Source organism: Scyliorhinus canicula, chromosome 21 (genome assembly GCF_902713615.1).
Source record: "Scyliorhinus canicula chromosome 21, sScyCan1.1, whole genome shotgun sequence".
Lineage (NCBI taxonomy): Eukaryota > Metazoa > Chordata > Chondrichthyes > Carcharhiniformes > Scyliorhinidae > Scyliorhinus > Scyliorhinus canicula.
Window position 1 is genome coordinate 35,972,974 of NC_052166.1, and position 13,738 is coordinate 35,986,711.

Here is a 13,738-nt window from a genome sequence, read left to right on the forward strand (position 1 = left end):
CCGAGCAATGATCACCCTACTCAAACCCACGTATCCACCCTATACCTGTAACCCAACAACCCCCCCCCTTAACCTTACTTTTAAGGACACTACGGGCAATTTATCATGGCCAATCCACCTAACCCACACATCTTTGGACTGTGGGAGGAAACCGGAGCGCCCGGAGGAAACCCACGCACACACGGGGAGGATGTGCAGACTCCGCACAGACAGTGACCCAGCCGGGAACCGAACCTGGGACCCTGGAGCTGTAAAGCATTTATGCTAACCACCATGCTACCGTGCTGCCCCCATCCTTGTCCCCTCCCGAGCACAGTCGTGGTGCTCTTTCCTTGCTCGGCTACCTACAAGCCCCAAACGGGCTTCTCACTCCCGTTTTACGACGGCAGCGACCAGGTGTGGTTGCCGCCGTCGTGAAACGGCCGGGAACGGCAGGCCGCTCGGCCCATCTGGGTCGGAGAATCGACGTTCGCCGTGAAAAATGGCGTCAGAGGGGCGTAAAAATAGTTGGGGGGCCCTCCCGCGATTCTCCCACCCGCCGTGGGGAGCGGAGAATCACGCCCTGTGTCTTTTAGAGACGCCGGCCCGACAATCGGTGGGCACCGATCGTGGGCCAGACCCCCACTGAGCACCCCCCTGGTGCTCGATCCTCCCTACCTCCACAGGCCGCACACGCAGCGCTCGCGCGCTGTTCACGCCGGCAGTGACCAGTTGTGGTTGGCGCCGGCGTGAACCGGTCGTATTGGGCAAGCCGCTCGGCCCATCAGGGCCGGAGAATCACCGCTCGCCCGTCAGAAACGGCGAGCGGCGATTCTCGGAGCGGCCTGTCGTAAAACGTGGCACGCCATTTTGGGGGGGGGTGGGAGAATCGCGTGCGGGTGCCAGGGCGGCGTGGCGGGAATCGCCCGGCACTCCCGTGATTCTCCCACACGGCGTGGGGGTCAGAGAATCGCGCCCATTTTGTCACCTTCTCACTTGCCGTTGTCCAGTGGGCCAATTGCCAAGTAATCCAATGAATGAAAAACCCACGGAATCTTTGAAGGGATAAGATCTGAACTTTCTGAATATATACGATAAAATGGTAGGCTAAAGATCTGGAACTAATTTACAATAAATGTCCCTTATAGCCAGCTAGGGTGGACAGAGTTGCAGCTTTGAACCAAAAATAAACCAGTGCAAATAATGTTTTTTCTTTTGTTGCCAAAATCAAGTTTTTCAAGAAATTGAAAGAGGGAAGCTCATAGAAAAATAATATTCCCCTTACTTGGTTACTTTGAAGATTCTGAGTAAGCGAAGTGCTCTGAGAACACTTATACCGAACGAGGTCCCTGGTTTGACAGCAGCCCAAATTACCTCAAAAATACTGCCCACAATCACCTGCAAAAATAACATACAACACACATTTAGTTAGTGAGCTCTGGACCAATAATATTTCCATTGTCTGCATGCAATCGCGCAACCTTGATCTTACCCCAAAATCAAAGCAGTTGAATGAGGAATGGAAATACGTTCTAGGTCCCAAGCCGTACATTTTCAGGGTCATCTCAGTCAGAAAAAGTCCAAGGAAAACAAACTCAGCAAAATCTGAAACAAAAATAATCTGTTAAAATTGTTCATAGCACATAAAAGACCTGGGGCGGGATTCTCCGACTCCCCCGCTGGGTCGGAGAATCGTCCGGGGCCAGCGTCAATCCCGCCCCCGCCGTGTCCCGAATTCTCTGCCACCCGGGATTCGGCGGGGGTGGGAATCGCGCCGCGCTGGTCGGCGGGCCCCCCGTGGCGATTCTCCGGCCCGCGATGGGCCGAAGTCCTGCCGCTGACAAGCCTCTCCCACCAGCGTGGATTAAACCACCTAATTTATTGACGGGATTGGCGGTGTGGGCCGGCGCCGGGGTCTTGTGGGGGGCATGAGGCGATCTGACTCCGGGGAGGTGCCCCCAGCAGCCGCTGACGCTCCGTCGCATGCGCGGACTTACCCCGGCCGACGAAGTCCTTTTGGCCCTGGCTGGCGTGGCGCCAAAGGCCATTCACGCCAGCCGGTGGAGCGAGGACCACTCCGGCCTGGGCCTAGCCCCTCAATGTGAGGGCTTGGCCCCTAAAGGTGCAGAGACTTCCGCACCTTTGGAGCGGCCCGACGCCGGAGTGGTTCACGCCACTCCAACACGCCAGGACCCCCCGCCCCGCTGGGTAGGGGAGAATCCCGGCCCTGTTCCAGAATTTACATGTTAACAGCTCATCTGAGAAATGGTGTGCAACTGTTTACTTGTGCACAAGGTCTATCAAGTTGATCAGCATGGGTTTCCAAATCCACAGAATAAAAAAACTTCGTAGCACAAGGCGTGGTCATTCAACCTATTGTATTGATGTCCCCTTTCTGCTAAAGCAATCCAAACTAATCCTACCACATTTGGAGTATTGTGTGTTGTTCTGGTCACCTCACGATAGGAAGGATGTGGAAGCATTGGAAAGGGGCCAGGATGCTGCCTGGTTTGGAGGATAGGTCTTATGAGGAAAGGTTGAGGGGGCTAGGGCTTTTCTCTTTGGAACGGAGGAGGATGCGAGGTGACTTAATAGAGGTTTAGAAGATGATGAGGGGGATAGATAGAGTGGATGTTCGGAGACTATTTCCTCGGGTGGATGTAGCTGTTACAAGGGGGCTTAACTATAAGATTCAGGGTGGAAGATATAGGAGGGATGTCAGAGGTAGGTTCTTTACTCGGAGAGTGGTTAGGATGTGGAATGGACTGCCTGCTGTGATAGTGGAGTCGGACACTTTAGGAACTTTCAAGCGGTTATTGGATAGGCACATGGAGCACACCAGAATGACAGGGAGTGGGATAGCATGATCTTGGTTTCGGACAAGGCTCGGCACAACATCGAGGGCCGAAGGCCCTGTTCTGTGCTGTACTGTTCTATGTTCTACGTACTTTCCAACACTTTCCCCATGGCTTGTATCCTCCTCTGCTTCAACTGTCCATCTGTGGTAACCTCGCAAAATGAAAAATGGCTCTATAGTTCAACTGCTACATGCGCCAACAGCCTTGTGCATAAAGATATTTGTCCACATTACTCTCATTATCTTTTAGAATTATGCAGTTATAAATTGGGAGTGAAGAAAACCAGGAGAAATGTAGGAATTATTGTGGGAAGGTGAAAAGGGAGATTAGGAGGGGCAAAACTGAATCCGAAGAAAAGGCTAGTGGAAGATATAAAAGGCAAGTGTAAGAGCTTTTACAAGGATATGTAAAGCAAATAGTAGTCAGTAAGCCCTGAGGCCTATTGAAAGAAATGAGTGGGGAGATAACAAAGACTTTGGGTATAAGTTGCCATTCTCTTCAAATAGGCTGGTTGGGATAGCAGCCAAGAAGGTGCTAAACAGAATATAAACAGAATATAATTAGACAACAATTAATTTAACTTCAGTTGTCAGAAAACTAAACTGCAAGATAAAAACGAGCATTACAAAATGCAAACGTTATGAAGGAGAACCAGCATGACTTTGATCAACACATCTTTCTTAATGACATGGCCAAGTCGGTAGATAATGAGGTGGGTGTTAACTTATGTTAAGATGCATTTCCCGAGGTACCAACTGCCCTGACAAGGAGCCACTTTACCGATGCAAACCTAGGAGCAGGCTGACAGGTGAGGGGTGGGGTGTCGTAAAATCAGGTCGGATGGCAGGTTGTGCCTTGCCCACTGCCTTACTACCTCCACTGGTATTTTAGCTGTGGCAAAGTAGGTGGCAAGCTGCCCATTGAACCAACTGAACCCTCAATCAGCCAATTAATGGCCAATTCGGGCCACGTTTTGCCATCACTGGGGACATTGGAAGGAGAGGCCATGCCAACTCATGGAATGGCTGCAATTACTTGAGAAACCCTCCACCCATGGCCTCTCAATCCTCTTATTCTCCCCATCAGCCTTTTGCTGACCCTGGTGAGCCCCTTCCACTTACCTTTATTTCAGGCTTCCAGCATTGCTGCTGGTCAGGGGTTTACCATAGTCCCAGAAGTGACCACTGCTGCTGGCATTACTGGGGCTGAGGAACCTCTTTTTGATTGGCTCACAGCTCTTGGATGAATGACATCCTGCATTGGGTAAGGTTGGAGGGAGGGGAGGGTGCAAGGTGGTGAGGTGTGGCTGAAGCCACCATCTTAGGTAATGAATAGCCTGAGGACTGTAAAATACGGTCATGCGTTCCGGGACCAGCCGAAGCTGGCTCGCCCTTGACTTTCCAGCCGGTGGTCAGGGCCATTGCCTTCACAATAAATCCCGGCTATAGAGTCTCATCCCATCCTTATCTCATATCCATAAATGTGAACTTTCCTGCAGCAGTCAACAGATCGAGACTCAGAGCGGGAGCTCCTGGTCAGTGCTGCTCATTTATATCTTGTGCGATGATTGTACTGAACTGAAAAATCTGCTGAGCCTGTCACAGGTTTCCTTACATTTCCATTCGGACTTCTGCCCTTTTCAGAAGAACCAGGACCTGAACAGTTCCCAGTTGAAGAAATACTCTCCCAAAGTGGCTAATTACTCAATGTGGCTGCAAAATTGTGTCTTACATTAGCAGGATTAAAATTTTGTCGACTAGTTCTGTGAGGGGTGGCACGGTGGCGTAGTGGTTAGCACTGCTGCTTTGCAGCAACGAGGACTCGGGTTCGATCCCGGCCACGGGTCACTGTCTGTGTGGAGTTTGCACATTCTCCCCATGTCGATGAGGGTCTCACCCCCACAACCTAAAAATGTGCAGGCTAGGTGGATCGGCCATGCTAAATTGCCCCTTGATTGGAAATTAAAAGGAATGTGTAACATATTCCAATTCGGAGTGTTTTGAAAAATCAGAATGAATTAGCAAAGACAACATGGAAGTAGAAGAGAAAAAGGAATGTGGGTCTCTCCAATAGGAAGAAGTATTATTTGGTGATTTTTCCATATCTAAGTATAGTTTGAGTTGACAAGTGAATACTTGATATAGAATTTTCGTTATTCATCGACATAGATGTAAATTATAGAAAAGTACATCCCCCTGCCCTCCCCCAGTGAAAATGGTGTTCCCCTTTACATGAAATGACAATGCCAACATCTAGACTTACTAAGGTCTACTTCAAAAGGCCCGACGGAAATGATTTTGTTAAACCAAATAGAAGCAATTTGAAAATATACTTGACATGGGCTTAATATGGGACTGCATACTTACACAAAGCCTCGGTAAGCCACATTGGCTGGTCATAGTGGACAATTGCAACACAGAGAGTATTAAGTGCCACCACGCAGAGAACTATCCAATAGAAACTCTGCGATTTCACCATGCGTCTAATGAAGAAGCGAAATCTCTTCTCTTTCCTCCGAAAATATGAGGAGCTCTCATTTTTAACACTTTTCAGGCTGGGTCGAGTAAATCCTGGGAAAAGAGATATAAATATGATTATGATTATTATTATTAAATTGAAACATGTAAAATTCTGTATAATTGTAAATGCTTCAAATCAAAGACGATGATATTCTATATGCAAACTTATTCTACATCACTTCAAGCCCATCGGTTTAACTTTATACTAAAGTTGAGTATGTAATTCAGATTTACTGGATTAGTATGCAGCAAGTGTGTTGTAGCCAAAGACTTCTTTTTTTTAATAACACCATTTGAGTTTTTTTATGACTGCTTATTTAGTTTGCATCTTTTACAATTAAATAAGCATAATTATTAATTCACTCTTTTTCGAATGAACTGCTGTCAGTTCATTACTCACGTCAGCACCAATTTGCACAAATGTTTCTTTAGTTATTTGTTTGGCAATGGAATTGAAGGAAATAGCAGTAAGTCTAGATAAAGAATCAGATACTCTGCAAGAACCAATGATGCTTGCTTTACTGGCATGGGGATGGAAGTTGACTGTGGACAGCAGCTGGTCAGGGCTGGATAACTGTGATGTTGTGATGAAAAAATATTCCAGCATTCTGCCTGTTTTGGGAACCCATGATTGAACAAACCCAGCCCAAGGATTGTTACAAAGGAAGTGTCCTGAGAGCTCTCCGGATCCCTAACAAAATGAGCATTGGGCAGTCAGTTCTGAGTGAGCACAAATAAACAGCACACCGCAGCTCATGGCTTAGTATCAATTGGTGCCCTTCCCAGCCTCGCCAAGATTCCTACAGCATAATTGTGATGGTGAACTGATCTGATATTGATGCAGTACATTGCGCATTCCTGATGTTTGAGGTTTTCAGCTATAGGAACAGGGGTCAGCCATTCAGCCCCTCCAGCCTGTTCCCCGATTCAATTCGACCATGGCCATCTGCAATTTAACTCCACCTACCCTCTTTGATGCCATAACCCTTTACTCCCAACAAAAATATTTCAATCTCTGCTTTGAAATGTGTGGCCTCACCTCAACAGATCTTTGGGCGCATTGCTGAATTGGTGAAATAGTATTCCAATGGAAATTGAGGAGCTGAATGGCCTGTCGCTATGTTTATCCTGCACCAACCCCAGCTACAACTCAGCTGAATGTGTTTGGTAGTGATAAAGAACGAATACATGCAACATTTCCACACAATTATCCATCACTTCGAGCAGCAGAAAATTCACAAGAAAAGATGACACCACTTCCTCATCCTGTTTTCTGATTATTTTCTATCTTTCTATATATTTTCCTGATACCGTGCAGCATTTTCTGGACAAGTAACAACCCACTGGTGCCAGAAGCAGTGTGGGTGGGAGAGCGGCAGTAAACATTCAGTGTCAATAAAATGTATCTATCTAATATCTCCAATCTCTTTTCTCTCCGTCAGGGAAGCTGCTTTGCTCAACACCTGTCAGAAAGCCAGGTTAACGGTGAGAACTCATTGTAGGGATGAAATCCCCATTCTCCCTGAGTACACGTCTATACATCTCTGTAGTATTTCTGCTGCACATATTTCTTTTATAAAAAAGTACCAATTGTTAATGCACAGGACCCGAAGCAGTTAAAACAGTAGCCATGCCTAAACTGGCCATAAGTGACCTGCACACAACTTTCGCACCACCACTATTTTCATTTTCCACATTAGGATTCGAATTTTGTCATCCTCACGGCAATTTTTTACTGGTTGCTACGGCAATACAATACTTAGCTTTGTTCAAAAGTGAACTGAGCAATTTTGCTCCTGAGGAGATAGTTTCTTTTCCATCTAGTCAGTTCGTCAGGAGTCCCAGAAAGAAACTCCTCCAGAAAGAGCAGTTTGCAAACCAAGTCCGGTTAAAAGCACGGGGCATATTTACGGCTGACTGAGATGATTAGCTGATGCTTGTACATAATTGCCTCAGCGCTGGCTCTCAAACAGAAAGCATTCTGACAGGAGACTGTTGTTATAGGGTTCACAAAGCATTCCCAGTTCCCCTCATGCTACAGTTGTGGTGTGGATGCCCTGTTTGATATATGGACAACATTAATAGGAAACAACAGATTGGAGCAGCAAATTTACACTCCGGCAATGCCCAATTGTTGACACCAGTTGTCAAAGTTCAAACAACATTTTCAAGCAAATGCATTTGTGTATCAACTGGCTTAACACTTTCCTGCTGCAGTCTTCCATGGGCCTGGCAAAGGGAGACTGTTGCAGAAGGCAGCCAGAAAATGGAACATGAAAGGAAATGAGTGAAGATGAGCATCGGAAGGGAGCTTCAAGTAAAAATGTAAACAATAGCACAATATGAAATCTCTGACATCTTCCTCCAATTAACGTTCAATACCCCCCTCGGATTTCCTCAAAACCTACTGGAAAAGACTGCCAACTTACTGCAGGGTAAGTGATCAAAATTGCCTTTTCGTTTAATTATACATGGTCAGATAAACGGACAGTTCGCCATACTTCCATTTAAAATACAGCTCTTTCTGCTAATTAGATATTGTTTCTATTCAAATTACAGGGTAATTTGCATGTAAATTGTGCTCAAGGAAAAAGCCTCTGGTATTATTTTGTTCCAATCTATTTATCTGAATTACTGGATAATTTAAATGATTTAGCACAAAACATAACTAAATTAACAATACCTGCGGACAGCCCACATGATTAATTCCAATTTGCAGATACTTGTTTTTAGAATTATATTTTAATAGTTAAATTGTAATAAAACAGGGAAAAGAAGAAAACAGTTGGAAGATGTGCATTTGCTGTTGCAACTGTGTTTGAAAACATTGTACATAAATTGGCAATGCCCTGCGGTGTTGCACACATGGAGCGAAGTGTGTTTTTTACATGAGGTAGGATTCAAGGGGCAGGGGACAATTGGAGCAGGATGAGAGAACATTCATATCCATTATAAATTTCTGGATGTTCCGGTCCTGCCCACTGCCGGATTCGTCACAGCCGGGATAGAAAATTTGGTGCACTGGAAAAGGTCCTGCAGTGGGTGGGACCAGAAAATGCCGCCCTATGTCTGCACTGATAATGGAAGCAGCCTCTGCAAGCTTGCTACACTCCAGTGTCTCTATAGGGGGGAGGCTCTAATGACAGCATGATAAATTTAGAGACACTGGTTCCCATTATAAATCTGTGCACCACAATTTATAATGAAGAAGTTGACGGAAGATGCACACAGATGGAGCACACGGATGGACTATAAACTTCAGGAGTCAATTGTGTTGGGCCTACTTTCACACAAGTTGCCTCAAAGTGGCCATTCTTTGCCGCCTTAGACAGAATTAAGTAATTCATAACGCTGACCTGATTATATCTTTACAAAGAGTTGGGGCATGCACATTGTGAGCCTTTTCCCCATATCTTTGATAGCTCACTAAAGACAGGGACTGTTCCCTCAGGTTGGAAAAACGCCAATGTAGTTCCATGTTGGTAAAGGCTGCGAAGCCAAAACCAGGAAAGAAGCCATCAGATTGACTTCAGTGAAAATAGGCAAGATGCTCAAAGTTTAAAAGTGCTCACTCTGATCTGTGTCCATGTGCAATTCCATTGAGAAATAGGACCATGATATGATAAAAATTAGCCACTGTTTGGCTGGTGTGGAGATAAAGTAAAAGGACAGTGGACGGCATGCACAGACCTCCAATTTAGGCTTAATGTTAATGATTGGTTCCTGAGCAGAAGTTGCTATTGAAAGATTGAGTCACTTGGAGAGTGAGAAAATAAAATGCTTGGAAAGGAATAAAAACATGGGGAGAACATGGGGGCGATTTTCAGCCCATGTTAGTCATCAGTGAGGACGGCCAAAGCGGGTGGATTCAGAAAACGTGATTCTCACCAGCAAGATCACATTTTCTGATTTTCCATGACCCTCGCCGGTGGTGTAATAAGATTCATGCCCGGAAAGGGTGGGAACCTCATTTAAATACATATTAATATACTTACAGACCCCCCCCCCCCCCCAACCTTATGATACACCCTCACTGAATATTCATGCATCACTGACATGACATCACATCGGTGAGGTTTACAACAGGTTCTGAAAAATATGAATCAGTTGAGGGAATTTTCCAGGGGCACAAAGATAATTGTAGCCCTTGGGGGAGAGGGACATGCAGGGCTCTGTCCCCTGGCACAGGTTGGAAGTGCCAGGTTGGTGCCAACCTGTGCCAGAGTGCAGCACGGGGGTGCACCCTCGAGGGAGCTCCATTGGGGGTGGTTTAACATTATGTCTGTTGGGAGAGGGGGTGGGGAGTAGGAGCACCTGATAGTGATGTTTGTGGCCCGAGGATGGGGGGTGGGAGATGCTGATGCTTGTGGTGGAGAGGGGGGAACCCTGATGTTGCTGCTTGTGGTGGGTGGGGGTGAGGGTGGGGAGGGGGAGAACACTGATGCTGATGCTTGTAGTGGGTGGGATGGTGGGGGGTGGGTGGGATGGCGGGGGGAGAACCTTAGCGCTGATGTTTACAGTGGATGGGATGGTGGGGGTGGGGAGTGGAGAGAACACCAATGCTGATGGTTGTGGTTAAGGGTAGAGGGGGGGGGGGAACCCTGATGCTAATGTTTTTGGGTGGAGTGGGGGGGGGGTAATATCCCGGTGAGTTGATGTTTGTGGTGGGGGAGGAGGTGGGGGACAAACTCAATGCTGATTGCTTGTGATGGTGGTGGTGGTGGGGGGGGGGGGGGGGGGGGATGGGGTGAGGGGGGGGGAACCCGATGTTGTTGTTTGTGTTGGGGGGGGGAACTCTAATGCTGATGCTTGTGATGGCGGAAAAGGGGGGACCCGGTACTTGGGTTGGGGGTTGGGATTCCGCCCCATAGATTGGGAAATGGTCCTGCGGTGTTGTGCTCAAGTGATTATATTCGTGATCATCTTAGACCATGTACTTTTTAAACACTATCATCAGAAAATTACACAGATGACCAGAAAGAAAGCCCAAAATGAAATGTCGGTGACATGAGATGCAGAAATAATTAAAATAACACTAACTGCTGCTGGTGTCATCTACAGAAACTGCTGCAGGCTTCGGATCCGCTCCAGCTCCTTAAAAAAACAAGAGGAAAAAGTGCAGCTCTTTTTTTTAAAAAGAAAAAAAAAACATTTTTTTTTTCACAAAATGCGCGGTCTTCTTTCCATTAAAATGTAAACCAGCGATCATGCTGCATGCAATCCCTCACACAATCGATTTAGCCTGTCACCGGCCTTGGATTTTCGCAATTTCCCACTCGACACGAATGCTTAAAAAGGACATTCAGCGGTGGCATCTATTTTTCCAAAGCTTGTTCACAATAAATTTCCCATTTGATGCCTTTGAATGCCAATTTTAGTTTCAAGTTAGCCATGCAGTTATCTGCTGGTGTCTGCTGGTCTGTTTGTTTGTTTGTCCAACTTTGCTCTGTTTTGACTTCGGGATCTCAAAGCCAAAGGGAGAATGCGGCCTATATTTTCTCTTCCATTTTCCCGCCTCTTCTGGGTGCAGTTCAAAGAGCTTGGGCAGCCCTGCTTTACCAGGAGGCTGAACTGCATGTGTGAGACTAAGTAGTCAATGGTGTCCGCTGATCTGAGCACTGCGGACATCAAAGTTGAGCCTGCTTCAGCCCCCTTCGGTGGAGCTGATTCCCCGAATGAACCATTTTTCGCAGCCATCAAAATGTTTACTTTGATTTGTGTCTGCTTTTCTCCCACAGCCCATCCAAAACCAGGGGTGTGGATCTGAATTAAGGCACCCTAGCTGGTAGAGAGGCTGAGCTCTGTTAACTCAACACAAAATGGAGCTCAAACTTTTGAACTTCCCTTATGCATAGCTCAATATTATATAAGGTTTCTTCAAATACAGCACATGTTTATGTCAAGTTTAATGTGAAAAATTGATTGCATTGCAGGGAAACAGGTAAATATCTGTACCTTTTCTTATGAGTCCCTTGTACAAGAACAATTCCAATAAGGAGTTAAAGGAAAATTCAAAACTAACAGAAATTAATTCTTGGAGGAAGCAGAATTGCCTTTTTCGTATCATGAATTTTCTGTTCTTTAATAATAAAAAAAGAAGCACTGTTTTATCATGTCATTGAAGGCAACCCACTGGGCCTTCAACAGCTGTCAGATTCACTCTGATCTAACTGAGGGAAGGTGACATGGCAATATAATACTGGGATTGTATAAAACACTGGTGAGGCCACAGCTTGAGTATTGTGTGAAATTCTGTGGTCGGCTGCAGTTATTTTCCTTGTAACAAAGAAGGCTGAGGGGTGACTTGATTGAGCAGTACAACATTTGGAGCTGAAGAGATAGAGTGGACAGGATAAATTGTTACCCTTGGTGGACAATTCTAGAACCAGGGGACAGAGATTCTAGATATGTGACAGAAGGTGTAGAGAGGGCACGAGGAAGGCCTTTTTTACGCAGAGGGGAGGGAGAATCTGGAATTCGCTGCCCGAGTTAGTGGCGGAGGTAGAGACCCTAAACTCTTTTAAAAGACACCAGGATCTGCACCTTAAGTACTGTAAGCTACAGGGTCATGGACCGGGTGTAGGAAGGTGGGATTAGAAAGGGAACCTGAGTGTCCTTGGGCTGTCATGGACAGGATCGGCTAAATGGCCTTTTCTGTGCTGTAACTTTTTTATGGTCTATAATGGAAGTGGACCAGCAAGAAAATAATTCACCAGGTTAATCCAGCACCGTTCATTTTTAAGAATGTCTCTCAATGCTTGATATGAATGGGGCCACAAACCACGGTTCTGTAGCGCTGTTGGTGCTGAAGCCTAAAGTTCTAAAAATGTCGACCGGAATGTTCTGGTCATTGCCCACACGACCCATATAGCAAACCCTGAATGTAAGGGCACTGGAAGCATGCAAAGTGGATGGGCACAATGACAAACAGGATCCAATGCTGATTTATGAGACTAGGAACATGTGTAGGCTACTTTGTTCCTCACTCCCCTTCTGCCATTCGGAGAGATCACGGCTGCTCTGCCACCCAACTTCATATTTGGCTAACAAAAGAATCTGTGAATCTCGGTTTTAAATTAACAACTGATCTGATCAATTGCTGTTTATGCATGAGAGCTCCAAACTTCCATTATCCTTTGCATAAAAAAAGTTTCCTTCACTCCTGAAAGGTGTGGACCTAATTTGTAAACCATGCCCCCCCAGTCTTAGGTTCCCCAAATAGCAGAAATAGTTTCCCCCTATCTACCCTTCCCCTTAATATCTTGAAAGTTCTATTGACTTCCTAAATTTAGGAATGCAATCCATTGTTTGTTGGGGGCCAGATCCCACTTTAGGTAATTTAGACCGCACTCCCTCTAAGGCCAATATATCCTTCCTATGTGGCATCCAGAACTGTTCACTGTACTCTAGATGCAAACCAAGACTTCGATTTGCTATAGCATGATTTCTACCTCCAGAGATAAATGCCAACATTCCATTAGCCTTTTCCATTATAATCGGTACCTGTTCATACCATTTTAATGGTTTGTGTACTGACAGCACCCCAAGTCTTTTGGACCTCCACAGTTTCAAGCGTTTCACCAGAAACATCTTCTATCTTTTTTTAGCTACAAAGTGAATTACATTACATTTGCTTTCATTACAACCCATTTGCCACCGTTTTGCTCATTCACTAATTTATCGATATCCTCTTGTAATTTTACACTTCTGCCTACACCGTCCACAATGCCATCTTTCTTTATTTCATTTACCTCCAAAACCTCGCCCTCTTCCCACAGCACCTTCCCATGCAATCGCAGAAGGTACAGCACCAGCCCCTTTCCCTCCTCCCTGCTCACCATGACAGGGCCGAAATACTATTTTTAAGTGAGACAGCACTTCGCTGCTCCCAATGTGGTCCACTCTACATCGGAGAGGCTAACAAAAACTGGGTGACTGCTTTGTGGAACACCTTCGGTCCATCGGCAAGCAGGACCCAGACCTTCCTGTTGCTTGCCATTTCAACTCACCATCCTGCTCCCACATCAATGTGTCCATCCTTGGCCTGCTGCAATGTTCCAGTGAAGCCCAGTGCAAACTGGAGGAACAGCACCTCATCTTCGATAAGGGACGTTACAGTCTTCTGGACTTAACATGAAGTTCAACAACTTCAGACTGTGAACTCTCTCCTTCACCTTCACCCCATTTTTATTTCTAGCAATTTATTTTCATTTCTTCCATTAATCTGTTTTTCCCTCACCATTGCCCTCCTCCCCCCACAACCATCTGTTCCCTGTTCCTAGCTGCCCTTTGACACACTGTTCACCTTTGTTCTGCCATTAACACATCTCAACCTCTTTATGAGCCAGTGTCAGCACCTCCATTTACATTCCTTGTGTCTTC

General features: G+C 46.0%; 1 protein-coding gene across 13 annotated transcripts in view; it reads right to left on the minus strand.

Annotated features, from left to right (window-relative positions):
* The window catches only part of cacna1ba (calcium channel, voltage-dependent, N type, alpha 1B subunit, a), a 739,085-nt gene that overhangs the window by 207,472 nt on the left and 517,875 nt on the right, over positions 1-13,738 (minus strand). For 9 of the 13 annotated variants that reach the window (XM_038781850.1, XM_038781862.1, XM_038781857.1 and 6 more), the window contains 4 exons: positions 10,397-10,450; positions 5,204-5,407; positions 1,472-1,584; positions 1,265-1,377 (listed from right to left, as the gene is read on the minus strand). In XM_038781850.1, the coding sequence (XP_038637778.1) occupies positions 1,265-1,377; positions 1,472-1,584; positions 5,204-5,407; positions 10,397-10,450 (484 nt within the window). The remainder of the gene's footprint in view (positions 1-1,264; positions 1,378-1,471; positions 1,585-5,203; positions 5,408-10,396; positions 10,451-13,738) is intronic. The other 4 variants (XM_038781861.1, XM_038781863.1, XM_038781856.1 and 1 more) reach the window with 1 other exon arrangement.